This window comes from Ursus americanus, chromosome 20, assembly GCF_024610735.1.
Source record: "Ursus americanus isolate L20-20 chromosome 20, mUrsAme1.1.p, whole genome shotgun sequence".
Lineage (NCBI taxonomy): Eukaryota > Metazoa > Chordata > Mammalia > Carnivora > Ursidae > Ursus > Ursus americanus.
The window spans coordinates 19,742,136-19,768,976 of NC_142146.1; the positions used below are offsets into that span (position 1 = coordinate 19,742,136).

The following is a 26,841-nucleotide window of genomic DNA, read 5'->3' on the forward strand; positions in this document are numbered from 1 at the left end:
CCAAGTAGTAGGCTGCTGGCCAGTTTTCTTTCCCTAATTGTTAATAAAAATTTCAAATTACATTCTCATTCTCCAGCAGTTATTAATAGATCCCCATCTTTAGGACATCTGCAAGACATCATTTATAATAGAATTCTTGTTATACCATAAAATTCCTACTAGACTTTAGAAATGACAATCAGGTTGTGCCCTTTTTCTTGATAAAAATTTCACACCCACAAAGAAGGCTTATGGAAGAAAATTTTACCTTTACTCAAATTTTGCTTTAATCAAGGGATTACATTTATACAGTCATAAATCATAAATGTATGGCTCCATGAATTTTTACATATATATGTACCTGTGGAGCCTCCAGTCACATCAAGTTATAGAACATTTCCAGCACCTCTAGAATGAGGCTCCCTCTCTCATTCCCCCTCACTGTCAGTCTCCTGCCTCAAAGGTAACCTCTATTCTGACAGCTGTGACGTTGGTCAATGATGCATGGGTTTTAAGTGCAATACTTACATATCAATATTTTGAACTGTATCTATTGGAGTGTGCTAGAATTACTAGGAAGTACTCTTGACTTCTTTCCAGAGTTCACTTGTATAAGAACTCTTTCTATTCAAGTGACTAATCCTTGGGCTTTTGCAATAAGAAGTGGCACACTCTAATTATACAAAGGGTGAATAATACCCAGGGTGGAAATTATACTAAGGGTGAATGATTTTATGGAATTCTGCCCTCTAAAGGAGGTCATGGATTTTCACCATTTTCACAGAATCAAATCTCTACTAAATTTTGCTCTCCTTTCACCATTCTCTCCACCCCTAAGTGTGCTGGTGGATATTATCCGAATGAAATTTGTGTCCATTGAATCAAATTATAGTATAGTGTAATATAGTATAATATAGTATTGATAATACCTCATAATACTTCATCTTGTCATTATAATCCTTATCTCCAATTCTGGAGGTTCTCCTGGTTGGGACAGTTTCCAACACCTAAGAATGCAGAATTTGATAAAAATGGCAGTTCAAGATCATCCCTCTCATTTAACGATTCAGGACACCTGAAAACAACACCAAATGGCCTTGTTTTCTTTCTGCTCTATGGGGCTTCTTCTATGGGTTGTTCTACAGTTGTACCCTATGTCCAAACTTGATGCTGTTGAAACACCAAACTTAGAGCTCTATCTTAGGCTCATTTCTTCAATTAATCTGATGGAAGGTGGCAAGACTCAGTGTGGCCCAGATTGCTGATTGCTGCTGCTGCTGCTGCTGAGATAATTCTCCAGATCAGAGAGGCATCTGAGAGAGACTAGCAATAGGTTAAATAGAAAGGGTAAAGAAAGGATTCTTTGGTTATTAATTCCAAAAATTCCTCCCTAATTATTGAGAATTTGCCTTCTTGAATTGTTGCAGAAGCTGACAATTCCATCAAAGGAAGATACTCAAAGGCAAATTAGGTTAATGAGATTTGTTTATTAATCAAAATTAAGAGAATCTTATTTCCTATACATTGTTCCTTTCTGTGAAAAGACTATGACAACGTGACTTAGTTTCCTGGGAGAATTTTCTAACACCTTTAGTGAGAAAAAAAAAAAAGCGTCTGTTTGCATGAGTATGTAAACACACGGAAGAATGCTTGTGAGAAGATCTATTTACTCTATGCTTAAAATAGAACTGAATTGAGTTGGCAAAAGAAGGGAATTGTGTTCATATGAAGGTTTCTCAGAGTTGCAATTATAGTCCTATTGACAGGATAACAAGAAATTATTTAATTACCCTTCTAGGCCGAGGGAGACATTTTCAGGATATACTCGATCTCATGTCATCGACAAAATATGTTATGACATAATTTTTAAATTATTCAGTGCAGCTCGTGGAAATGAAAACAAATTCAAACACTTAAAATAAAAGGTAGTCATGATTGCTTTTAGCCCCCATCGCTTCCCTTAGTCTCAATCCCTAGATAACAACTATGGTTACTAGTTTCTTCCAGATATTTTGAATGCAGCTACAGCGTGAACGGATGGATGGATGGATGGATGGATGGATGGATGGATGGATGGAATAGAGTGAATGTATTTGTTCATTTATTCCATTTCTGAGTCAGTTACCTTCTTGAGGATTCAATGATGAACAAAAACAGATATGTCACCAACGTTCCTAGAGATTATAGTTCAGCAGAGGAAAAACAATACTGATCATACGCACAGGTAAATGAATGATGAGAAATCAATGCAACAAAAAAGAGCGTGTGAATTTCTCTGAGAAAGTGACAGTTGTACTGGAATCTGAAGGAAGAATGGAAAACTGAGTTGGATTTAGAGGGGAATGTTCCAGACAGAGAAAAGACGGTGTGTCAAGAGGACCGTAGCTTGTTCAAGGAACTGAAGGTGTCCAGGGAGGCTGGAAGGTAGACTGAGCAAAAGAGAAAATGCCTAGTTAGAATACAGTTGGGAAGCAGAAGTATAAGGCAAAGAATAAAGGCAACTTGGACTAGCTTATCACTGAAGAAACATGGAGACATTTCATGGTCTTTGGAAAATAAAGTCCACGTGATTTAGTAATCAACTGGACATACATGGCAAGGAAGAAAGAAACTCTGTTTCTTTGTTTCTCTTTGTTTCCTTGTATATATGGAATTATCCTACATGCATTGCTCTGACCTTGCATTTTTTTTTTTCTCTTAATAAATTGTTTTGGAGATTTCTTCCCTCTCTTTACAATAATGTCTTTTTAATAAGTTCACTGTATTTCATGGTACAAATGTGTCATAATTCTTTTCACCGATACCTCATTGATGGACATACAGAGTTTGCTTCTGTTTTTTGTTTTTGTTTTTTTCATGGGGAGGATGGTATTTAAAACAATAGTGCAATTTAAAATAACATAGTTATGCTGTACATTTGCATTTTTAAATGTGGGCAAATGTGATACAATAAATTCCCACCAGTGTTAATTGTTGGGTTAAAAGAAATGGTACATTTAATATTTGATAGATATTTTCAGATTGCCCTAAAAAAGATTACAGTATTTTATGCCATCACCAATAGTTGGTAAGATTGCTTGGGTCCCTATTCCACTGACAATTTTAACAATGTTTTTATTTTTGCAGTCTCATTGGTACTAAATTTTTTTGTAATTTGCCTTCCTCTAAAACAAGTTTGAGTGTGTATGTGCCATTGAGTGTGTATGGGTCGTTAGTCCTTATTTGTTTAAAGATTTTATTTATTTATTTATTTATTTATTTATTTATTTATTTATTTATTTATTTAATATTTTTTATTATGTTATGTTAGTCACCATACAGTACATCCCTGGTTTCCGATGTAAAGTTCGATGATTCATTAGTTGCGTATAACACCCAGTGCACTGTGCAATACGTGCCCTCCTTACTACCCATCACCAGCCTATCCCATTCCCCCACCCCCCTCCCCTCTGTAGCCCACAGTTTGTTTCTCAAAGTCCATAGTCTCTCATGCTTCTATTTATTTATTTATTTGAGAGAGAAAGAGAGAGCACAAGAGGGGGAGGGGAGGAACAGAAGGAGAAGCCGGCTCCCTCCTGAGCAGGGAGCCTGACTCAGGCCTGATCCCAGGACCCTGAGACCATGACCTGAGCTGAAAGCAGATGCTCAGTGGACTGAGCTACACAGGCACCCCCCGTTAGTCCTTATTTTTAATGCGAGCAGCTTGTTCATAATATTCATCCATACATATAATGATTTTTTCTTTATTTGTAAAATATTTTTGTTTATTAAGGATATCAGTCCCTTGTCTAGCAATAGGATAAATATATATATATATATATATATATATATATATATATATATATATATATACATATACATATATGTATGTATAATCTTCATCATAGGTACCAGAGATACCAGAAAGGCATTTAACAAAATTTATCAACCTTTTCCCCTCCTATTTATTAGTTCTCCAGAAGTAGTATTCTTTATTTTGTATTCTGAGCCCCATCGTCTCCCTTTTCTATTTATTCTACTATCTTTTCATCTCATCTTTGCTTTATTCTTTCAACAAACTCATCCTTTTTAATAAGTGTTCATTGTCTATTTTTTTTCTTGTTTCTTCAGGCCTTTTTTCTAGAGTATATTTTTCATTAGTCTTTGATACCTTTCTCTCTTCCCTAGTTTCTTCTCTTTCCTCTTCTCCTTCCTTTCCTTTATGTTTTTTTCTTTTTGCATAGTTTCCAAGCCATTTGTTTTCATCTTCCTCATATTTAATGTGGAAAGTGATAGCTAGACCATCTCTTTTTTCAAAGATTGTATCCATGAATATATTTATCATCCTGTCTTCTCTAAGACCTGTTTATTTTCTCTAAGAACTTAAGTTTGAGGACTGGGTATTACTGGGATTCTACTACTGCTTGAATTTAGAGAAAGATTCAGCTGGGAAACATGGACAGTAATAGTTCTACTGTTTGTTCTGCAGTTTTATTTAGCATTTTATACCAGTACTTATTTTTTTTAAGAAGGGACATAGTGTTATCCATGGGAATCCTTTGGTACAGATTATGCTGTAACTTGAAAAGAGTTTGTGGGGTTTTTGCTTTTTTGCTTTTGAAAGTTCAATGCACTTACTTCCCCAGCTTTGGCTCCCCCTTCCAAAGTCTTCTTACCCTAGGTGAGTCAGTGTCATGGTGGTGGGTTGAGATTTCTACTGTAGCTCAGTCTACAAAAATTTTCAGCCTACATTGCTTACTGACCCCTCAGAATGCTACCCTCTGAATTATGGGGCATATGTCAGATTCCTTCCAAATTTGTTCAACTCTCCCAGAACTGCTTTGCTGTCCTAGAATTGCTCTGGAAATAGAATCATTTACTCTTGGATCTCTCTTTCCCTGACCACCATCTTTCAGATATTGTTTTGCCAGATTGTATCTCTTCCTTTGTTTGAATGTTGTTGCTATTTAATGTTTGAAATGTTTACCCACTTTACTAAATTTGGGAGAAGGAAATTTTGGCTGCATGACCTTGGTTATAATCTTTTAGCCTTTTTGTGTCAAATTTTCTTATCTGCAAAATGGGAACAAATAACTGCTACCCTTTTTGTTTTTAGGATAAAATCAGATAACTTATTAGAAAGTGCTTTGAGATAAACAACCTAGCATTATACCTCAAAGAGTAGAAGAAAAAACAAACTAAACTCAAAGTTAGCAGAAAAAAGGAAATAATAATGTTTAGGGCATAAATAAATGAACTAAAAATAGGAAAATAATAGGAAATATTAACAAAATTTAGTGGGGATTCTTTGAAAAGATAAGTGAAACTGGCAAACCTTTAGCTAGACTAACCAAGAAAAAAGGAGAGAGAACTCAAACAAATAGAATTATAAATGAAAGATGAGACATTACAATAGATACCACAGAAATGCAAAGATCGTAAAAGACTACTACAAACAACTGTACATCAACAAACTAGACACCAAAAGAAATGGATAAATAGCTAGAACCTACCAAGACTGAATTATGAAGAAAAAGGAAATCTGAACAGACCAACAATGAGTAAGGAAATTGAATCAGTAATCATAAATTTCCCAACAAAGAAAAGCCCAGGACCAAATGGTTTCACTGGTGAATTCTATGAAATGCCTAAAGAAAAATTCACATAAATTTTTTTGCCAACTCTTCCAAAATATTGAACGTGATTTTATGAGGCCAACATCACCCTGATACCAAAGCCAGATAAAGACACTGCAAACAAATAAGCAAACACTGCAGGGTAACATCCCTGATGAATATAGATGCAAAATTTCTCAACAAAATACAAGGAAACTGAGTTCAACAGCACATTAAAAGGACCATATACCATGATAAATGGGATTCATCCTGGATGCAGAAAAAGTGTTTGACAAAAGTCAGTACCCTTTCATGATACAAACTCTTAGCATATTGAGTACAGAAAGAAAGAACATACCTCAACACAATAAAGAAACACCCAGATACATTCTGTTATACTCAAAAACCTTTTCCACTTGAAGTATCCTGAGTCAGGTGTTTCTCTTGGCTGTAGACTTGGGTCTCTTTTCAAGTCAGAAAACATTCTCAAGATATTTGTACCCTTAACTCTCCTTTCTTGGAGCTCAAAACCTGACAAATAACAGTTGACCTTTTCTTATCTCTCAGTTTGTGGCTTTTTGTGATCTCATTGGGAACCTTTGCTTGATATGTGGTAACTGAGAAATACAAATCACTAAGTGCTATGTATTAGTTATAACAGGGCACAACTATGAAAATTTGTGCATAAATGAATATAGAAGTAAACACATAAATGCATAGATAAATGTATATACATACACACACACATGTATTTACACACACACACACACACACACACGTTTGCATCCAAGAGAGTGTAATGCTTAAATGCACAAACTTTGGAATCAGGACGTACAACACTCTATCTATAAAGTGGAAATAATACCTGCCTTATAGGGTTAAATGAGATAATGATTATAAAATGCTTTCAAATAATTCTGGCTTTAAAAACAAAACAAAAGACTGGAAAAAATAAATACCCAATTTTAAAAACACAATTATATTTGGGTTGTGGGATTTGGGAATGTTTGTTTTCTTCTTTATACTTCTCTCTTTTTCCCCCCAAGATTTTCTCTGTTATTCTTTATAAGAAGACAAAAAAAAAAACCAAAATTGATATAGTAAAATTTTTGATTAGTAAGATGAGTTTTTCAGAATAGTATTTACCATTGGAAAAAAAATCTTACATGTTCATTATTGAGTTTTTTGAGTTCAAAATTCTTAGTTCATGTATTTCCTATCTGTGGCACGTCCCTCCTGGTTTCTTAAAGCCCTTTGTCAATTCTTCCCCTTCTAAGAATGTAAGGATCAGTGGCCTATTACTAGGACCATTGTCACCTAGCCTTGAAGACCTGACAGGACATTGAGTCAGAAAAGAAATATCCAGTATTTTTACAGATCACTGTTTTGTCTTCATTCATATTTCAGTCTTTCCACTTCTAAGAACTACCTTTCCCTGATCACAAGATTAAAAGATGGGTAGAATTGTCTCTTTTCAAGTGTAAGGGGTATTTCCCACTAAATATGTATTTTCATTAAAACCAATTAAGAGCTACCTGTACATCTAAAACAAATCCTTGTTCACAATGGGAATTCCAGGCGATCCTAACAAATGTGTAGATGACAAACAAGTATAATTTTACTACATTTATCCAAGTATTTGCACAGTCTTTTCTCCTTTTTATTCACAACATCATTCCTAAATCGTCATGTCTAATTTTACACATTAGAAAGTGGAGGAGGTATTAGGGGACTTGTTCAAAACCCTTAAGAGACAGCAGGGCTGAGGGAAAACAATAGTCCACTTGCCCTATTTTGTCTGTGTCTTATTCATGCTGACTTTCTCTTGAGCCCATGTTACTGAATGATAGAATTGGTTTAATTCAACCCTGAAAACAAGAGAAAATTGGCCGAAGAATCAGCAAATTGGGGCATTGGGAGGCTATATGAGCTTTTTCTTCAAGCCCGGTCACTGGATTTCTGTATCTCTCATCTTACACCCTGTCTTTGTTGGCTTGAACAAGTCACTTTTATAAATTAGCATGAACCTGTTATCTAGTTGACTTTGGAATGTCCCTTATTTCATAGACTCATGAAATTTTGTAGCTAGAAAGAGCCCTAGAAGGTCTCTCTTCTCAGTTTACAGAGAGGGGAGGGAGGAAAGTAAGAGATTTGCCCAAGATAATACAGCTCTTTAACAAGGAGCCAGGACTATCCATTTCCAGCTATCAAGTGTTGATTCTCTCACTAGACAGTTATGTTCTGAGTCACAGGCTACACAGTCTAGCGGACATGCTACCCGATCATCTGAGGCCCTGTCGGAACTGTTATGGCTTACTAATCTAGAACTAGAAGACTTCTGAATCCCACCCTACCAGATTTACGAAGTCATTTTGACATGATCGAATCCTAGGGCACATATGATGTCATCGTGGCTGCACTCCTTCCTCATCTCTGTACAGGCTAACTTGGTGTAGCAGGTATGATGCCATCAGCACCCCTACCTTCACATCACACTAGTTTGAATGAACTTTTAGGGGACAAATGCCAAAGAGGATTCTCCTTGGCCCAACTCCACGTCATATTGCCCATCCTGTGTCCCATAGGTAGGACATTCTATCTCTCCTGGTCGCTTGGCCACTAGTAAGAATAGAGGGTCCTGGCTAAACCCAATGGAATCTGCTTCATAGAGGAAGGAAAAATTCTCTTGCTATAAATTTGTGTTCTTAGAAGAGAAATACACGTTGGGCAGGGAGAAGCAACAACTGTCCACCTTAGATGTCAATCAGAATACATGCATAGTAATTTTTTAATCTGATGATAGGGGCACCTGGGTGGCTCAGTCGTTAAGCATCTGCCTTCGGCTCAGGGCGTGATCCCGGCGTTATGGGATCGAGCCCCACATCAGGCTCCCCCACTATGAGCCTGCTTCTTCCTCTCCCACTCCCCCTGCTTGTGTTCCCTCTCTCGCTGGCTGTCTTTCTCTCTGTCAAATAACTAAATAAAATCTTTAAAAAAAATTTTTTTTTAATCTGATGGTAGACATTATGAATGTGACAATGTTAAAACTTTGGATATCATTGTCTTCTTTTAGAAAAGGATGAACTTTGATCTGGCAAACATGTAATTTTCTGGCAGATGAACTGGAACTAGCCGAGGCTTGGCCTTAGGGCAAATCTAGAGTGGTCCTTACTCTAGGGCTGGAGTATTATAAGGCATTGCCTTTTTGGGGTCTCAGCTGAATCTTGGGAATGTTCAGGAAGGTCTCTTCTCTCTGGCTGGTTGGAACCCCAACATCTTGCAACCTTCAGAAACTCTTTTCTGAGTATGTCATAGCTGTTTTGGCTAGGTCTTGTGTATACTCTGCTTAATATTCGGCTGAAGACTCAAGGGAACCCTTATGCATATTTCTGGAGTTCTCTCTTCATGCAGCTTCTTCTTCAATACCCTGACCCACAATGCCCTGCCGTATCTGCCAGCCAGATCTCCATTTCCTCCACCCGGCTGCATTCTGTTTGGACTCTACTTCCCTGAGCTGCAGTTTGAAAACTGCCCCTAGGCAGAAAGCCAAGATGAATGTGGAGCTCATCTCCTGTGTTTCCCTCCCCTCAGGGATAAGCTATGTATTCTGCCTGTTGTCCAGTTACCGAAAACTGTTGCTCCAGAATTTTGTCCAGGTTTATATTTGCTTACACCCATCTACCCATTGCAGTCAGATGCAAAACTTTTTGATGATACTGTCACTGAAGCACAAGTAGATTTCATCACTCAAGGCTACTTCATAGTCACAGAAAATTTCCTGAAATATACTGAGGACAACTCAGGTCTCTTTAAATGAGTTATGGGAGCTGGCAACTTAATCTGAGGTGAATCCTTTGTGAAAATGAATCATCGTTTCCTAATTAATCTGTATCTCTATAAATTCTAATATTTATCTCCTCACTTTCTTTTCAACAAGGATATGATTGTCTGTTGAATTTGGAGTAAGGGGAAGAGAAAGGGACTTAAATTTAGAAGATCCATTTTCAAACCCCAGCAGACCTTGACAGCCCTTACTGGAGGTTGTCTGTAAACTAGCTACAAATACCAGCTTTTCAGGATTGTTATGATAATTTTCCGCATTCTTGCTTTTTTTAAAAAATCAGTCATATCGTAGGGCACTAGGCAAATCCAGAACTAGGTGATATAAAGGCTATTCCTTGAACTAGCTGTTGTCTTTTTTTCTGTATAGCTAAATATAATATTAATAAAATGTTTGAACACGAGGTATTTCAATATGAACAAAGCAAGCAAATCCAAAATTATTACTGAAAGAAAAGACAGTGTTTGCCAGTTTAAAATATGTCTGTTAGCACTTGGCTGTGCCTCATAGAAGTTTGTATTTCTTTTCTTTTTTGTTAATCCCTGACTCATAAAATCCGAGTCTTTATAAAAGAGAATAAACCAGAGGAAAAAACTGTGTGCCAAAGAATCCGTGTATTTGAGTGTTTAACAGTTTCATAATCCAGGTTTATAATGTGTGGAGAACAGTAGACTATTTTAAGCACATTAGCTTTGCTAAAAATTAACTTTTTACATACCTAGTAAATATGGTTAAATTTAAGCTTTGAATATTCTCCATCACTGCCTGAGTTCTGGATTTCTCGCAAAAGACTAGCATCTCTCCTCAGATTGTTACATTAATTTGCAACCAACATGACTCAAGCATTTTATCTTAGTACATATATTCCTAGGAGAAAATGAAATAGGTAGCCTGGGATAAACTAAAATTTAATTTTAGCCTCGCTCTACTTTTCATTTCTGTTTGTGTTCACTGTATATTCTCACTAAAATCTAGAAAAACAAATGTTTAAGAACCCTTATCCAAAAAAATATAGTATTCTGGATTCCACAAATGTTTTAATTCACATTCATTTTATATCATGTGAAAATGTTTTAATTATTTGGCTCTTTAAATAATAATATTGGTCTTAAAAAAAGACTATTTCATCAAGAAGCTATACATTTTATTAGTCTTAAAAAGGACATTATAAATATATATACACATAAACATTTAAATACATTATACATATATACATACTTATACTTAAATACTTTTTAAAGCATAACAAAAACAAATATCATATATGTATTCTCTTCCTGTGTACTTTTCCATTGTACCTTCAGGATGAGTATTTGTTTTTAAAAAATACATGCTTCAGTGTCTACCTTTATTTATAAGCTTATAATGTTGTCTTAAAAAATATTTAGTGTTTAATTTGTTCCGAGTTGTCCCAAAGCTAATAAAGTTCTGTGCAAACTAAATTTAGACCGTTTGATTGGGTGCATCTTTTGTGTCTCCTTTTTCTACTTAAAATAGTTGAATTACTTTGGCTAATTAAGACGTTTTTCTTTGTTTCTTCAGTTTTCCAACTGAAATGCATTATAAAGTGACTGCATGTTTGTAGGTCTGAAAGCCAGGTGTTTGTTTATTGTAATTCCCAACTGCCTTGTCTGTTTTCATAGAGGGCTTGTCAGAGGTCTCTGTGGCCCATGCTACTGTCACCGCAGCAAGTACGGGAAGAGTACTGCCTTTGTGCGCTCGTTCAGGCAGCCAGGAGTCATGGCTGGCCTCCAGGATGTCAGCTGAGGACCTGGCGTGCCTGGGCTGTTTGGGAGGTCATATGATAGAAAACTCACCAGTGAGGTTGCCATAAATGGCATCCACTTACTTTCAGAATGGATCACACTGGGGTTAAAAAACCTGTGTTGACTTTAGTTCGCATACGACTTCGTTCTCTCTTGTGTGTTTGCACATATATTATCTTGCCAGATCATGGGAAAAGAGCAGCCAGAAGGCTCCCTTTGGTTTATGAGAGCCAGTATCTCACACCAAGGAGTCTTGTTTAAGTCTTGTTTAAAAATTAACAGTCTAGACTTTGGTCTTTGCTGGGGTATTCCAACCTTTTTTTAAAGTCATAGAACCCTTTCTCCAAAAGGAATCTTAATCTGACACCCAATATAGCAAAGTGCTTATATCACGTTTGGGTGGGAGGGTCCGGAGTCTTTCCCTCGTTGGCTTTATCTCTTTCTATGTCCATGAGGAGGTCCCTATACCCCTTGTGGCTCCATGGAGCATAGTCTGAAAACCACTGCAAAAAAAGGACCTGTAGGAAGCCTACCTCTGACATCCTATATTGCTTGCGATGTGTGTCCTGACCTTCCTGTCCCACTTTATAGAAGTTCTTGTTTTTTCACAGTGATGGACGAGGCATCCTGCTGTAGTAGTAAAGACCCCCAATCATGATTCAGTCAGGCTTTAAAGTACTATGTGACTTTGAGCAGGGCGCTTGATTTCCTGGACTTTGACCTCCCCTATCAGTAAAATGGAGGTGGTCAGACAGGCATGAAATATGCCTAGAAATTGTCTGCTCAAAGATACTGTGTCAACAGGGTTGGACTGAAGAAGCTAGTGATCTCTGACTCATCCCAGTTTGTGTGCTGATCTCTGGGTCACTCAGGAATACCTCTCTGGTCCATTCGGTTGTAGCCAGGGTATGGTCTCAAAACTGGAGCAGATTAGTGTATCCCGAAGTGTCGATGGCTGCTTTTCCCATAAGGGAATTCTGCATCACGTGTGCTAACAATCTTGAGGTTTCATCTTCCGTACATTGGGCTTAGATACTGGTTTTAAATTAACCCTGTAAATATTTACTCTGATGGCACATACAGAACACGGGATTCGGAGTTGAAGGACCCCATGTTGTATTGGAGATGGCTTGTGCCACCTCAAGAGGACCAACATGGCACGTCTTCTCAACTCGCGTGCAGTAACTTCATATTGGTAGCTTGAAAATGGCGTAGAGGGATTATTTCCACCTGAAATTCAGCAAATATTATAAACTGCAGCTTTTTTTGAGAGCTGTTTTATCAGCACACCATCGAGTAGAAGGATTCGAAGAGCCAGTCCTCCTCCTCCTAAACATTTCAAGCTCAATGTTCTCTTCTATTAAATATGGAAGACAATACCTGCTCTGTCTGTCTCACAGATTTGTTGTGGGAATTGAAATGGATGGGAAAGAACTTTGAAAACAAAAATGCATACCAATGGAAGTGGCAGCACTCTTGTTGCCAGTGTTTGCTGGGAGGAGAAAGAAGATGATGAGAATGCCCTGAACCTGTTTGCCTTCGATAAAGAGATAGAATGAGTGGCACTCATACCAGATCTTATAAACACAAAATTGCATATGCTTTTAAAGAATCATAAATATCAAACATAGGTTGAACTACCTCGAAATGTATCTAAAGTCATTCTTTAAAATGGAGCCACAGACTAATCAAGGACGCATGCCTCCAACACCCGCAAGGATTAGGACCGCTGGGTGCTGGAGGGATTCTGTTGGGCATCAGCTTCCAAAGTGCCCGACTTCAGCCCTGAGGATGCATCTGCTGATATCACCATGACACAATACAGATGAAGAGCTGGGAATGGCTTTCTTCTTCTTAGGGAAGGTGCAAGAAACCAGACAGCGTCTCACATTGTAACACTCATCCATCCACACCAGGATCTGGATGAAGGGGTGGCCATTGGTGATCTTAGCACTGCTGGCAATTTCTACAGGCACTTTCCTAAAAGGAAATCCCTGCATAAACCAATTGATAGATAAATGATTATCATTAGTAAGATAAGAACATAAAACTCCTATCGAGTATACTCCAAAGAATGTGATCTTCTTCACCTTTTGAATGAACACATAATAGTAATCTTGCCTTAAGCCCCACCTAATGTTCACTCGTTGCACAATCAGTATAACCTTTTTCTCTTTTGTGGACCAGGGCTCTGGGCGAGGTTGCCCTGGGGCCTCCAGGGTTCTTGGTTAAAAAATATTTTCATGAGTGGTGCAGAGACAAACCTGCACCTTTTACTTCGTACTTGAATCTTAAACTAAATTTATCATTTTGAGATTGTGCTTGTTGTAGCCAGGATTTTTAACCTCCTTATTGCTTAGCATATACTGTACTGGTTAAGAGAATGGACTTAAGAGTTAGAACTGTCTTGGAGTTCTGGCTCTATTACCTGTTGCTTCCCTGACCTTGTGAAGTTTCTTAACCTCCTTAAACCTCTTTTTCTATATCCGTCAAATGGGACTAATAATACTCTTTCTTTCCTGGGGCTTTTTTGAAAATTACATGCAAACAGAGCTTAATTAATGTAAAGCCATTAACCTCTTTAAAGAAATGAGCCAAATGGTAATATGGCCTAAATTCAAGCGATAACTTCAGCTAGACTCTTGACCGGCAATGCAGTGAAACTGGAGGCAGAGTGGCCAAAGCTTCAATCAAGCCACCTCCCAGGTTGGGAAGCCCTTGGAGTCAGTCTGAACTTGTCAGAAGTAAAGCTGGCGTTGAGAAGATACAGTGAAATGGTGTCTTAAGCATGGCCTTATGCCTGGTGAGATTCCTTAGCGCTCCCTGTAATTATCCATCTGGGCTCGGAGAGCTGTCCCCCAGACCACTGGGATGACTACAGAATATTCTGTGAGGGCGAAGTGTCATTTCTCCCAGTAGTCATTCTGTGAATTATTAGCTCTGTGGAGTGCCGCAGTCCATGTTGAGGAATCTTCTCCTCCTGCTCCTTTGTGCACACATCACACACACCCTGCCGTGATCATCTTGACACCATGCCACAATAAAGCCAGTGGCAGTGCAGTTCAAAGAGGAGCCCAGCGCATTGTGAAGTAATGGAGCATGCTAGAAAGAAGAGTCATCCATCCATATTTTTTTTTTTTTTTCAAAATAAAGATTCCAGGGCAGAGGCATACCAACAGCGAGATGGTGGGAATGGTCTGTCTCAGGCATTGCAGGCAATGAGGGGCACATGGTCTGCAAATAATTTTAAAACAACAATAAAACCAACAAAAGGTCTATCGGCTTTTTACTAACATTCTGCCCTGTTCTAAACAATCTCAGCAGTAAAACACTCCGCCTGCAAAATATATTTTATTGATCGAAGTTTTATGTATTTGCTGCAACGAAATTGTTAAGTGCTATATATGATGGCATCAAATTAGTACATTTTATTACTTATCTTTCGATGAACATAAATTCACGTGCAAGTTAACTTGGGGAATTCCCAGTTCCCCAGTCAGCCCCGGCACACAGGACTCAATCGCAGGTGTTTGTTCCCAGAATTAGTTCCTAAAATTTTGAATGATGATGTTTGATGCTTTCAGTACAGTTTAAGTCTCCAACCCTTGGAGCAATACATAGTTAGCAGTTAAGTAGATTCAAAATAAACAATGATAGCCCAGTGCTTCTACAGTCAAAGGAAACAGAGCTTGAGTTTGCGACCACCTGGAATGTTTGCGTTTTAAATTTAAAACGGTGAAACAGAGTGTATACACTGGGAGGTGAAATATTTGTGTTTGGTAAGTGCAAATTTTAGTTAAACATAAAATATGTTTGTTTCATTTCATGATTGTTGTTGAAAAAAATGTGAAAAAATGACACAGCCCAGGGTTAAAATAGTGCTCCAATGTTGGGTTCAGACAAACGGACAGACTTCTATCTTCTGACATCTTGCAATAAAAGTTGATGTTACTATTTTCTTCTCATTTTTCCTTTCTGTAGCTGTTTCCAAAATGCAGAACTCCCTGTTGTGGGAACAGTGTGTGCAGTAAGAGGCACTTGGAAGCCAGTAGAGACCAGAGTTCAAACCTCAGCTCTGCCACTCTCCAGCTCGCAGGCTTCCCCGGGATGCATTGCTTAATCCCAGCTTCCTCTTTTGCAAAACGAGAATACAATTTTGTGGCAGAGTCCTGCAAACTAAATCAGAGTAGCATGAAAAGTATCTACCACAGTGCTTCACGTGACAGATACGATGTTAGTTTCCTCCTCCCTCTGCACCTGTCTCCTTCTCGTTCCCTCCTTGTCACCTATCTTGCCTGCCAGGGCTCCTGTCTTTATAGGATTAGGATAGGTGAAAATAATATCTCCATGATATTAATAATGCGTTACATACTCAACAACTAATACATGACCACTGCTTATAATCTGATCTAGCCCCTCCGAAACCCTCCCAATTCCACTTACAAATGCAACGGTTAAATGAGGGACTTTCTGAGCTGCAGTCCAGGTGTCAAACGCTGTGTAAATCCTGCCTACGTGAGTGAAGTCATTCTTGCACACACACAGCGGGAAGACAAAATGCTTGTACATTGTAAGTTCAGGCATACATGAAATTTTCTGTTCTTAGCCACTGCCAGAGAAATGGGGTAATCGAGGCGGCCGTCGGCAGTGTGTTGAATGGCAGTTTTTATTGGTTTCTGCAGTGAAGGACAGACATACCTGGAAGAAAGGAAACAGGACTCAGGTTGAGAGTTTACTGCATTTTGTGGATAGTTCGGTGTCTGCTAGTAGGGGCACCCAAAAGAGCATTGCCAATGTTTCCTCAACTTTCCATCCCTTCCTTCAATGAAGTTATTATACCATTGTGTCTAATCTTCTTTGGTTTATACCTAGCATTGATTTTTCTGGTACCTCCTGTCTTATTAGTGGTACACTCATATCCAACAGGATAAAAACTATCCTGGCTTTGATGTAGCTTATAGGAATTGTATAAGGGTCAAATTAGAGAGTATGTAGGAAAGATTATAGATAATAAAGCAGTTACATATGTTAGACATTATTAGTATCTTATATCAGGGATCACTCTGTCCCACAGACCAAATCTAGCTTTCCATCTGTTTTTGTGCTAACCTGGTTAAGCCCTTTTAGGATTTTGGCTTAAAGTAGGTCTCAGGTGGAAGTCCACTTGTATTAAGCCCCAGGCTTATGCTTCCAATCCCAGTGCTAGTCCCACATACGGCCCCACGACAATTGCAGTTTATCCATCGGCTCACCACCACTTTTCTTGTTTTAGTTCATCATACCCCTTTGAGATTTCCTGCAAGCCCAGCTTTCATGTATTTTGCTTACTGCAAGCCAGTTGTATTGCTGTGGGAAGTCCTCCAGAATATCCAACAAAAGTAGAAATCTAGGGGCACCTGGGGGGCTCGGTCAGTTAAGCGTCCGACTCCTGATTTTGGCTCAGGTCGGGATCTCAGGGTTGTGAGATCGAGCCCATCAGGCTCTGTGCTGGGCATGGAGCCTGCTTAAAATTCTTTCTCTCCCTCTCCGTTTGCCCCTCCCCTTCCCTCTGCCCTGGTGCACATGCGCGCGCTCTCTCAAAAAAAAAAAAAAAAAAAAGTGGAACTCTTCAGAGCAAGTTACATGCCTTAGTGTTGCTATTGCAGACAAGAAAACAGGAATTCAAGCAACTTGTCTGCTGTCTCATAGCAGGACTTGAACCCGGTCAGTCTGAGCCCAACCCCAAAGACTAACTTCTGTACTATACAGTAACCAGGTATAGCAAGCCTGAATGGTGGTATGTACCCTGTGGGGAAAGAAGCCCAAGGGATAGTTATTTCCTGTCCCTGTTAATCCCAGTGTGGTTAATAAAGACCACAGTTTTTCTCTCCTGACTACAGTTTCCAACCTAAAGCATTATCATCTTTGTTTAATATATAAAAGTGTTTTTACCATTTATTCCTCTGAGCTGACCAGGTGTTGAACCACCACGCTGGTTTTGAAGGCTTCCCTGGGCTCTTCCCAGGTGTGAATGTTCACTCCCTCTTCAGTGTCTTTATTAAGCTCTGCCTGCAGGTTTTCTAATTCTCTGGAATGGTTCCATATCCTTCCTTCCCATAAGCTGAAAGTTCTTTGAAGGTAAGGACTCTATATCTGAGTCAGCTTTATATCCTCAGTCCCCAGCTCACTTCCTGGCAAACAGTTGGTTCTCAGAACACGTTCACTGAAGGAATTATGAATGTGTCATCAAATCTGCAAATGTTGACTAACGGTATTTAAAAAAGGGCAGGTGTGGTATACTCACAGAAATAATGAATATGAAACGAAAGACCTGAGGAGTGGCAGTACAAAAACCTCACTTCTGGGCTCTTAAAATGATCAGAGCACACATGCTTCCAGGCAGTAGAGAGACTGACAGGTTGGTGAGCAAAGATATGGGTGAAGAAAGCAAGCAGTAGAGATTGGCCTTAGCCTCTCTCTCCCACCAGTGCTGCCAGCTGGCCATGACTTTCCGCAAGCTCAGGGGTAAAGCTGAAGTGGAAGAGAAACTCTGTCTTGCCCCAACTCACCCAGCTAGGGTCTAGATTGGGACTTCTCTGGAAGTCACCAGCATGTAAGATAGGATAAGATAATGGCTGCATTAGGACAAGTGAAAGATGTTTATTCTGTATGGATTGAGTCAGCTCTGACTCCAATATGGTTGATAGCTAGCTCTTCAATTGACACATTGCGTATATCTCTGCTGCCCAAAACTGGACGTGGATAGAGTTGTCCCTCAAGGCCAATCTCTACATTGACGGACACGTCTGGATGAGGGTGGAACTCTTTGGGTGTAATTACACGGACTGGTTTTCTAAGACCAGTTCCAATTTCAAACATTTCATCCCATTTATTTTAAGTATCCCTACACTTGTCAATCATATTTTGCTTTTTAGTTTGGAAAAGGCAATACTAGGTTTTAATATGCCAATAATGTGTACCTGATTAATTTTGGAAGTAGCCAAGTAAACAAATAATTCTGACCTCCCAAATGCATTACACAGGTTTGTAGCCAATAAATGTTGTTGAAGTCAAAGTACCCCTTGTTAAAACTTATTTCTTTCTCTCCTTTCTAAGTTTACCAAGTGTGGCAAAAGTTATTTGCTTTACCAATATATGGAGATTATTGATGAGGAGAAAAATATACTCTCAATGAATTTGGATTTCTCATGAGCTTCCAGGGGCCATATGAAATAGTCACTAAGGAAGGAAATAGAAGACCTAAGGGGTACAAATGTTATTACAAGTACAGTGTTATTGCGTGAGACTCCTGTAAAGTAACTGTGCCATGCAATATTTAGGCTGTTGAAGTTTAAACTCTTAAAAGTAAAATTAAGATTATTAAGAAGATCAAATTAATTTTTCCACCTTCATATGACAACTGATCATTTTGTTTACAAATGCCTTATTTCTTTGTGATTCCCAAAGTAGCAATCCAGATTATAATAACGACTATCTGTGGGTTTGTTCTTTACAAGGTATTTTATCTACAGGCCAAAGATTAAACTTCCCAGGACCTTCTCAAGCAGCCACGTTATTCAAGTTGTTTAAGCAGTTCTAGTCGGTTGAAGAGCCTTAGTTTATTTGTTTTTATAAAGCCCAGTGACGTAAAGTTGGCTGCAGGCTCTGTGGCATTCATCATTTCCTCTCTGCAGTCTGTCAGCTTCCAAACATGGGCAGACAGAGTGCCCGTTCTGCCCTCTGCCTAATTCCTGCACACTCCTGAGCACCTCCAGGTTCTGATGCAATGGCTCTTTGCTGGAGGGGCGCACTCTTTCAAGTAACTCTTGGTGAAGAAGCAGGAAGTCACGCTCTTGGATAGAAAATAGTCAGGCTAATAAATGTGACAGGTAAATGATTTTTCTTATAAACACAGGGCTTAGAAATGTTTTTAAGTGAGGCAGCTGATCTCTCACAGGCTAGAGATGGAGAAGCCTTCACTCGGGGCATTATTCTATACATATCCGAAGTCAGATATATCAGAGTAGCTAAAATAAGGGAAACTGGGCATCCTGATACAGAGACCCTGTCAGCCATCATCTCACTGCCAAATGATGTATTTTGCTTATTTGTTATTTCTCTGAAGCAACACAAATTTTTGTTGTAATATTTGAAATATTTTCATAGAGTTTTTCAAGGCCTAAAAGGTATAACCTCCATGGCTGTTCTCTCTTGTTTATTGTCGTCTTTGTAATTGTTTGTGTGAACGTTCTCAGCAACCCTTTCTTTAGGGAGCAGTATAAGCCACATAAAATTATTTGTTATTATTTATAGTCTTGTTTTTGGGCAGGTGGCGAAGAAAAATTGGGGGCTCTGGAATCAGAACTAGGTTTGAATTCAATATGGAACAATTTATTTCAACTTTCAAGTCCCAGTTTTCTCATCTGTGAAATGGGGTTAATAATATCTACTTCATAGGATTATTGTGAAGATTAGAAGTAATTTGTGGGAAGTCCTATCTCGAAGGCTATTGGCTTTATTAAAATATGAAGTGTCTGAAAAACAGTAGACATTTAGAAAAGGCAATTTCCTTCCACCCTGAACCGCCACAGTGACTGGCTGAGGTCGGCACGGTCGAGTCATTACTCCAATAATAGGTCAGATGACTGAGGGGACACTTCACTGTAACTTTGACACGTGTCTGAGTGCATGTTACTCATGCTCTCTTGTGACAGTTTCCGAAGCTTCCCTCTATCTATCCTTGAGTTGTTTTTTGTTTCCTTCCATCCTGTGCTTTTCAAATATCGGTTTGCCAAGTAGTCCTAAATAAAAACACATTTGCATTAAGAGTGCAAAGCCTTCATAACTGAACCCAGTATCTATTCGGTTTCAAATAAGGCTCAGGTGGAATTTTCATATTTGCACTTCGAGCAGTCATTCTGAATGCATGAATTGAGCCTTGTGTGATTTCCCTTACTCCATCCATCCTTAGTAACAAAGGAGATAATGGGAAATTTACGTAAGGAGTGGAAAGTAATATCAAATTGTTTAAGGTCATTTATGTATATTAGAAGGCAGAATGCCACATTTTTCTAATTTCTCTGTCCTGCGTGTGGAAATTCAGACCTTTCCACTAGCAAAATACACACGCATGTAGCAAACTACATTTTTCTGGAAATTCTAAAATTTGTTATTTGAAATTAGTGAGCTTAAAATGTCAAGCCAGCGATTTATTTATCTTCAAATTATATTAAGATTTAAGAAACATCTCAACCATCAAGCTCATTACTTAGTTTCAAAAAAATGTTTTCTGCTTATATATCTTTTTTCAGACAGCTTTCAAAAGGCATTTGAACACATTACTTCTTCTTTCTTTTCTTTCTCTTTCTTTCTTTCTTTCTTTCTTTCTTTCTTTCTTTCTTTCTTTCTTTCTTTCTTTCTTTCTTTCTTTCTTTCTTCTTTTTTCCCCCCAGAAAAAAAGTGTTTTAATCTCTTCTTCCTTGAACTTGGCTTTTTGGTTTGGCCAAACACAGTACAAACGAATGCCGTCCGGGCTAAGGACTTTGACCTACTGAAAGCTCAGGCTTAAGTAGATTGCTTAATATTTACCAAGTGCTCCCAAGACTTCGGGCACATTCAGCCAGCTCAGGAATCCTGTGTTTGGTGGAAGTTGAATTCTATCTAATTTATTTTTGAATGAGGGAATGTTGGAGTGGTCTTAGAAACCGAGTCAGTGCATTCTCTGCAAAAGTCTTTCAGAGTCCTGGGGACATGTTTGCATTACATGGGGTCACTTCCTACAGTGTCTTTGGACTCCTAAATTCTTTGGCTCTCACTGGATGAAATTCTTAAGCAGTTTATAGTCAAAGTGGCCCTTGACTTACTCACCCTCAGGAAATAGGACTTGCTAAACATTGATTTATTTCTCATCACCATAATACTTCAGAAGGTCCATCTACTCAACAAACAATTATCTAAGAAGTGGTATCATACAACTGCTCTAAAAATTAAAAATTACTGTAACCATAGAAAACAAAAATAGTTGACTTTGGGGTTTTTCCTTCATTTTCTCATTGGCTCCCAGTAATTGCCCTAGTCCAAACTACACATGATATAACTCCACTCCTAGATTCTAACTGTTGCATTTATGATTTCCCAAGAAAGGTCCAAAAGTGTTAAAATGACAATACCGTGGGTCATAAATTTTTATGAGCTGTAATGTCAAGGTGGTCCTACGTTTATGTCTCCTGCCTACCAGCTTCTCACTTGTGATCTTGGGCAAATGCGATATCTTTAAACTTCATGCTCAGCATTTGTTAAAGCAAGATAATTATAGCACCTATCTTTTAGGGTTGCTGCAAGGATTAAATCCATTTATTCACCCATTCCAAAAGTATTTCTCAAGTGCCGGCTGTGTGCCCAGCATTTTCTAGGCGCTAAAAATACATAAATGAACAAAATAAAAGAGAATCTCTGCTTTCATGAAGCATAACTTCCAATGGATGAAGGAAAGTAAAAATTAAAATCAATGAGCAAAATATTGGATGTCAGAATGGAGAGAATGAAAGAAAAAGGGGGGATGTAGGAGTAAGAAGCTGGTCTGAGACCGGTCTGAGAAGGCCTCCCTGAGAAGGTGACGGGAATGAAGCTTGCTTTCTGGGACAAGAATTTCTACCTCAGGCACACAGTGCAGAGGCTTCATGTTTGAGGAGCAGCAGAAGTTTCCGGAAGCCAGAGGGGATGGTCAGAGAGATAACGAGTAGGAAAGGGAAATGGGCAGTTGATGGAGGTAGGCCTCTGCAGGTGGTTGAAGGGATTTTGTCCCTTACACTTAGGAAAATGGGAGCCACTGAAAGGTCTTAAGAAGAGGAAGGCAAGACCTGCCTTCTCTTATAAAAGAATCAGTGTGGTCGCTGTGTTGAGGATGAATAAGATACAACATGTGAGACATTTAGCACAGTGCATGGCCCATCGTGAGCATTTGGTAATTATCACTGCTACTATTATCAGTGATGGTAATGTCATCATCGTCATCATCACCATCATCATCATCATTATTTATTTTGATGTTGATGCTGCCTCCGACCCCTTAAACACCATGAGACAAATGCAATAATGCCCTTAGATTCAGAGCCTTCTATCACCTTGCACCCAAATTACATCAGCTAATTCACAACCGGGGCATTGCTCAGAACCTCATCAGCTACGTGTCTCAAGTCCCCAGTACCTCAACCACCCCACCATGGTTTCGGGGAAGCCCCCACTATTTATTAGTCCAGGCAAATGAGTTCAGATGTGAGGAGCCCCCAGTGGTGTGGAAACCAGATGGAAAACTTTTTTTCTCGCCATATTTCCTGTATGCACCTTTATTTCTGGTCCCCACTTTTCTTCTTGAGTCTCCTTTTCTTGGTTTTGCTTCGTCACTAAATGGTGCTCAGGCCGTGGGTGGAAATCATGACAATAGTGCCTTGTCCTTACACAGTGGCTCTTTCCGGAACCTCAGAATGCCTCCTGCCCCCTCTTGTTACACATTCCCTGGTTCTGTTGGCATAGCCAGGCGTTGCGTAGAACACAAAGTTAGGCACAGCTTCTCATTCTGCAAGGTTTGACAATCTCTAGCTTGGGCTGTGTGTTATATACATTGTCAGAAACGATACTGTGACTCCTTTTTATGCAATGATTCTGGCTTTTTTTCTCCCAAGGTATCAGTAGTGATGGCATTTATAATAATCAGACTTTGGGGGGTCGCGGACCTCCAAGCAAGTGACTTTAAATCTATCAAGCATGTTATATCCCTTAATAGACACACACGTACAGACAGACACATACAAACATGTGCACACACACACACACACACACACACAAACAGCCTGCAGATGTGATTTATTTTACTTACATGCGGCTTTTCAAAAATCTGGATTTGTTGACAATATTTATTATAAAAGTCTGGGTTTTAAGTTTCTTCTTCAAAAATCAGAACATTTGGCGCTCCTCCACCCAAATTTCTCCATAGCAACCATCAGCTGGAGCCGTAGGAGCCAACCCAGTGGTGTTCAACCTTGACTGCACAATAGAATCACATGAGGCCCTTTTTCAAAAATACCGATCCCCCAGCCCCATGCCAGACCAATTAAAGCACCATTTTCAACAATAACAACAGCGGTTCATATTCTGTCAAGATGATGGAATTCATATTTCGGGCAAGAAGCCACCCTGGAAAGAGAGTTGATATAAAAAATATATTCATGTTGCAGACATCGAACACGTATAAAAATGATGAGAAGCAAACATACAAGATATAAGATATGCTTTGTACCGATGAGCCACATCGAGCACTAGTTCTAACTTTGCTGAATATTGAAACCACATGAAGAGCTTTGAAAAACCCCAGTGCCCAGGTTGCACCCCAGACCAACGAGATTGGAGTTGAGAAAGGAGAAAGGAACTCAGAAATCAGTACTTTTAAAGCTCCCTTGTGGGATTCCAGTGCTCAGAATCATTGCGGACCCTGGGGTACACAGCTGTGCTTCTGGAACTTTAAAAGGAATATGCATCACCTGGGGCTCTTGATGCACTAGGTCTGGGCTGGGGTCTGAGGTTCTAACAAGTTCCCAGGTGATACTGATGCCTTTAGGAAGGGGACCGCATTGTGTGCAGCAAGATGTGGGGAGTAATGTGCTACACTTTAGCTCTGTGAGCATTGCACGACTCAGTTCATCACTGAGCAGTCGTGTTCTTGTTATGGTCACAACAGTTCCCACCCTCGAAGTGCTGTTGGGGCTCAGTACGATAGTAAGCATATATGAAGTGCCTAGAACAATAGATATTCAGTGTATGCTGCTGTGATCGTTGGAATTTAGATGAGAAGGGGATGGTTGAGGAAGATGTACAGGGAATTACCAGGGCCTCTCTTTAGGGGTCTTTGAAATAAGGCCATGGATCAATAAAAAGAACAGTCATCCCTCGTGTTCTTTATAATAACTGGTTGGGTTTCACTATTAATCCTCAAAACATGTACTTTTCATTTTAATTTCCTTTCTGCCTTTATGCAAAATTGCTGCCAAATAACAAGTTTTTAAAAACTGACAAATTAGAGTTGACTTTCTGTGCTCCTGCCGCCTTCGGGTAGAGACAGCAGCAAGCTGTCCAGTGGCCAGGAGGAGGAGGAGGCAGGAAGCACGGAGGAAGAAAGCCAGGCCTGCCGAGGGCGTGGCTGTCCCCTTGTACACTGGCACAGAATGCAGCTCGACTGAAAATTTCATTTCGAAAACGACATACTTTCCAGTTCTGCATCATGTCAGTGTTTCCAGAGGCAGAAATGATGGAAGTAGAAAGAATAATGGAGAAAAGTCATAAGTAATTAAACTAATGTGGGGAAATCATCTAGTTTTCTACTAGTAGAAGATATGGCTTTAAAACAGGACTACAAATTCTTTGACCTTCTCCCCACAAGAGGCGGAATTTCGGTGGGTTTGTAGCCATTTTGACCAGTAGCGTATGGTGGAAAAGACACGATGTGACTTCTGAGACCATGCTGAATACAGAAAGCCATGCAGCTTCTTCTTTGTTCTCTGGAAGATTCCCTCTCCGGTCCTGAGCCACCTTCTCGGAATTCCAGCTACCCGAAGCTGCCCTGCTAAAGAGGCCACACCCAGGTACATGTAGGAGATAGTCCCAGCTGAGCTCAGCCTTCCTGCCACCCTGCTAAGATGTCATGCCCAGGAATGAAGCTGTCTTGTCCCTCTAGGCCAGCCCAGCCACTAGCTGAATGTCCCTGAGTGTCCTCAATTAACAGTACATGAAAGCAAACAAGCAAACCATACAAGAAAGCAGAAGCATAACCAAGCCCTGCTTGAATGTTCAACCTACAAAATCGAGAGATGTAATAAAATATTGTTCTATGCCCTAACTTTTGGGATGGGTTGCTTCACATCAATGGATAACTGGAAAAGAAATAGTTTTACTTTTGGTAGAAGAGTCCTCTTAACTCTTCCCACTGAAGACAGTTAAATTTTATTTGTGTGTGTCAAGGAAGTTGAGAGAACATAAAGGACATTCAAAAGCCAAGAAAGCTGGGTTCTTGTATCAATGCCATTTCTTCCTAAATTAATCCAAAAAGTAATCGATCTTAAAAAAATAGAATTTTTTGGACGGAGGGTTTGCTTGGTTCAGTAGCTTTCTGATGCTCTTATGGGAAGACAATGATGTGAGAGTTGATAGGAAAGTTATGGCAAAAAGAGGACAAAGAGGAGGGCCCAGTCTTACTCAGATGTTAAAATACACCATAAAGCAAAGGGAATTAAGATAAATTAGTACCAACACAGGAAAAGGTAGGCAAATTAGCAGAATCGAGACCAGAGATAGAGGTAACTATTTATGGGAATTTGGTATACAATAAAATGGCATTCAGAACAATGAGAAGAGGACAGATCATTCTTTAATTAATGTTGGGTCAACTGGCTAACTATTGGGGAAAAAATAACAAAGTTGAATACATAGCCACTACTTAAGCCAAAATAAATTCCAAACGAATCAAAGATTCCAGTGTAAAAACAAACCATGAAAGTACCAGACGAGTTTTTAAAAATAACTCTGGACTGCACAAGGCCTTTCTAAGCAAGACATGAAGCCCAAAAGCCATAAAGGACAGATGTTAATGTGAGTATATAATAATTGAACATTTCTTTAAATGCAAAAAAGAAAAATTTCCTCCGCAAAGTCAAATAACAAACACCACCCTGGAAAATACAGTAGTAACACAAATGACAAATGAAGGCTCGTTTAGCTACTCTATAAAAAACTCTTATGAATCAATAAGAAAAAGACCACTTATCAGATAGTAAAATGTGCAAAGCATGCATTCATTTATTCATTACGTATTTACTGAGCACCTGCTAGGAGCCCGTCGTTATTCTGTGTGCTGAGATCACAGCAGTGAATAAAGTGAGTTCTTTATCCAAGGGACTTCCGTTCTAGTAGGCAGATACAAATGACAAAAAATGAATATGCAAATACATGCCATTTCAGGTAGTGACCAAACGAAGCCGAGGAAACGAAAGCAAAGCGAGAGGGGAAGGAGTCGCTAAAATAGGAAGTTTCCAGAAAAAGAAACAAGTGAGAGACGTGTATGAAAAGATGTATGCAGTTAAAATATATTCAATCGTTAAGTAGTACCAAGAACAGCAAGCAACCTTAAAGTACATCATTAGGGAAATGGTTTAGTAAATTATAAATGGAATAAATTCAGTGGGAGACTATGTAACCCATTTAGGAGAAGAGAGCACATTTGAACGTAGCACTATGAAAGGAGTTCAAATGAAGAAGCAAACTGAATGAGCAAGATCCACTTGTAATATGATCCTTCTTCTATGAAAATAATAGATACACGTGCATGTGAATGGGAGGAACATTTCTGGGTGAGTAACTCAGACTTTACCAAGGCCGTTAGCTCTAGGGATATTTGCTTTCCACGGTATACTCTTGAACTTTAAAAAAAAGTTTAAGTTACACCTTGTTTCATCTCTATTCTAACAGCAAGAGATACAGGAATTCCAGTCCTGGCACAAGTTTAAGACTGAAAAAGTCACTTCACCTTTCTGCTTCTTGCTTTCCCCAACTGTAAAGAAGAGGAATTTAAATGAAATTATCTTTAAACATTCCTTTAAGCTCTGAGATTTCAAACCTGAAATATTGATGTTCTTTG

General features: G+C 39.1%; 1 protein-coding gene across 16 annotated transcripts in view; it reads left to right on the top strand.

The window, feature by feature from the left end:
- The window catches only part of THRB (thyroid hormone receptor beta), a 379,102-nt gene that overhangs the window by 111,915 nt on the left and 240,346 nt on the right, over positions 1-26,841 (top strand). Inside the window, exon 1 of one of the 16 annotated variants that reach the window (XM_045791640.2) lies at positions 23,009-26,554. The exons of the other annotated variants lie outside the window; for them this stretch is intronic. Coding sequence (XP_045647596.1) covers positions 26,536-26,554 — 19 coding nt within the window. The 5' untranslated portion in view covers positions 23,009-26,535. Of the gene's footprint in view, positions 1-23,008; positions 26,555-26,841 lie in introns of those variants that run through there. 16 annotated transcript variants of the gene reach the window in all.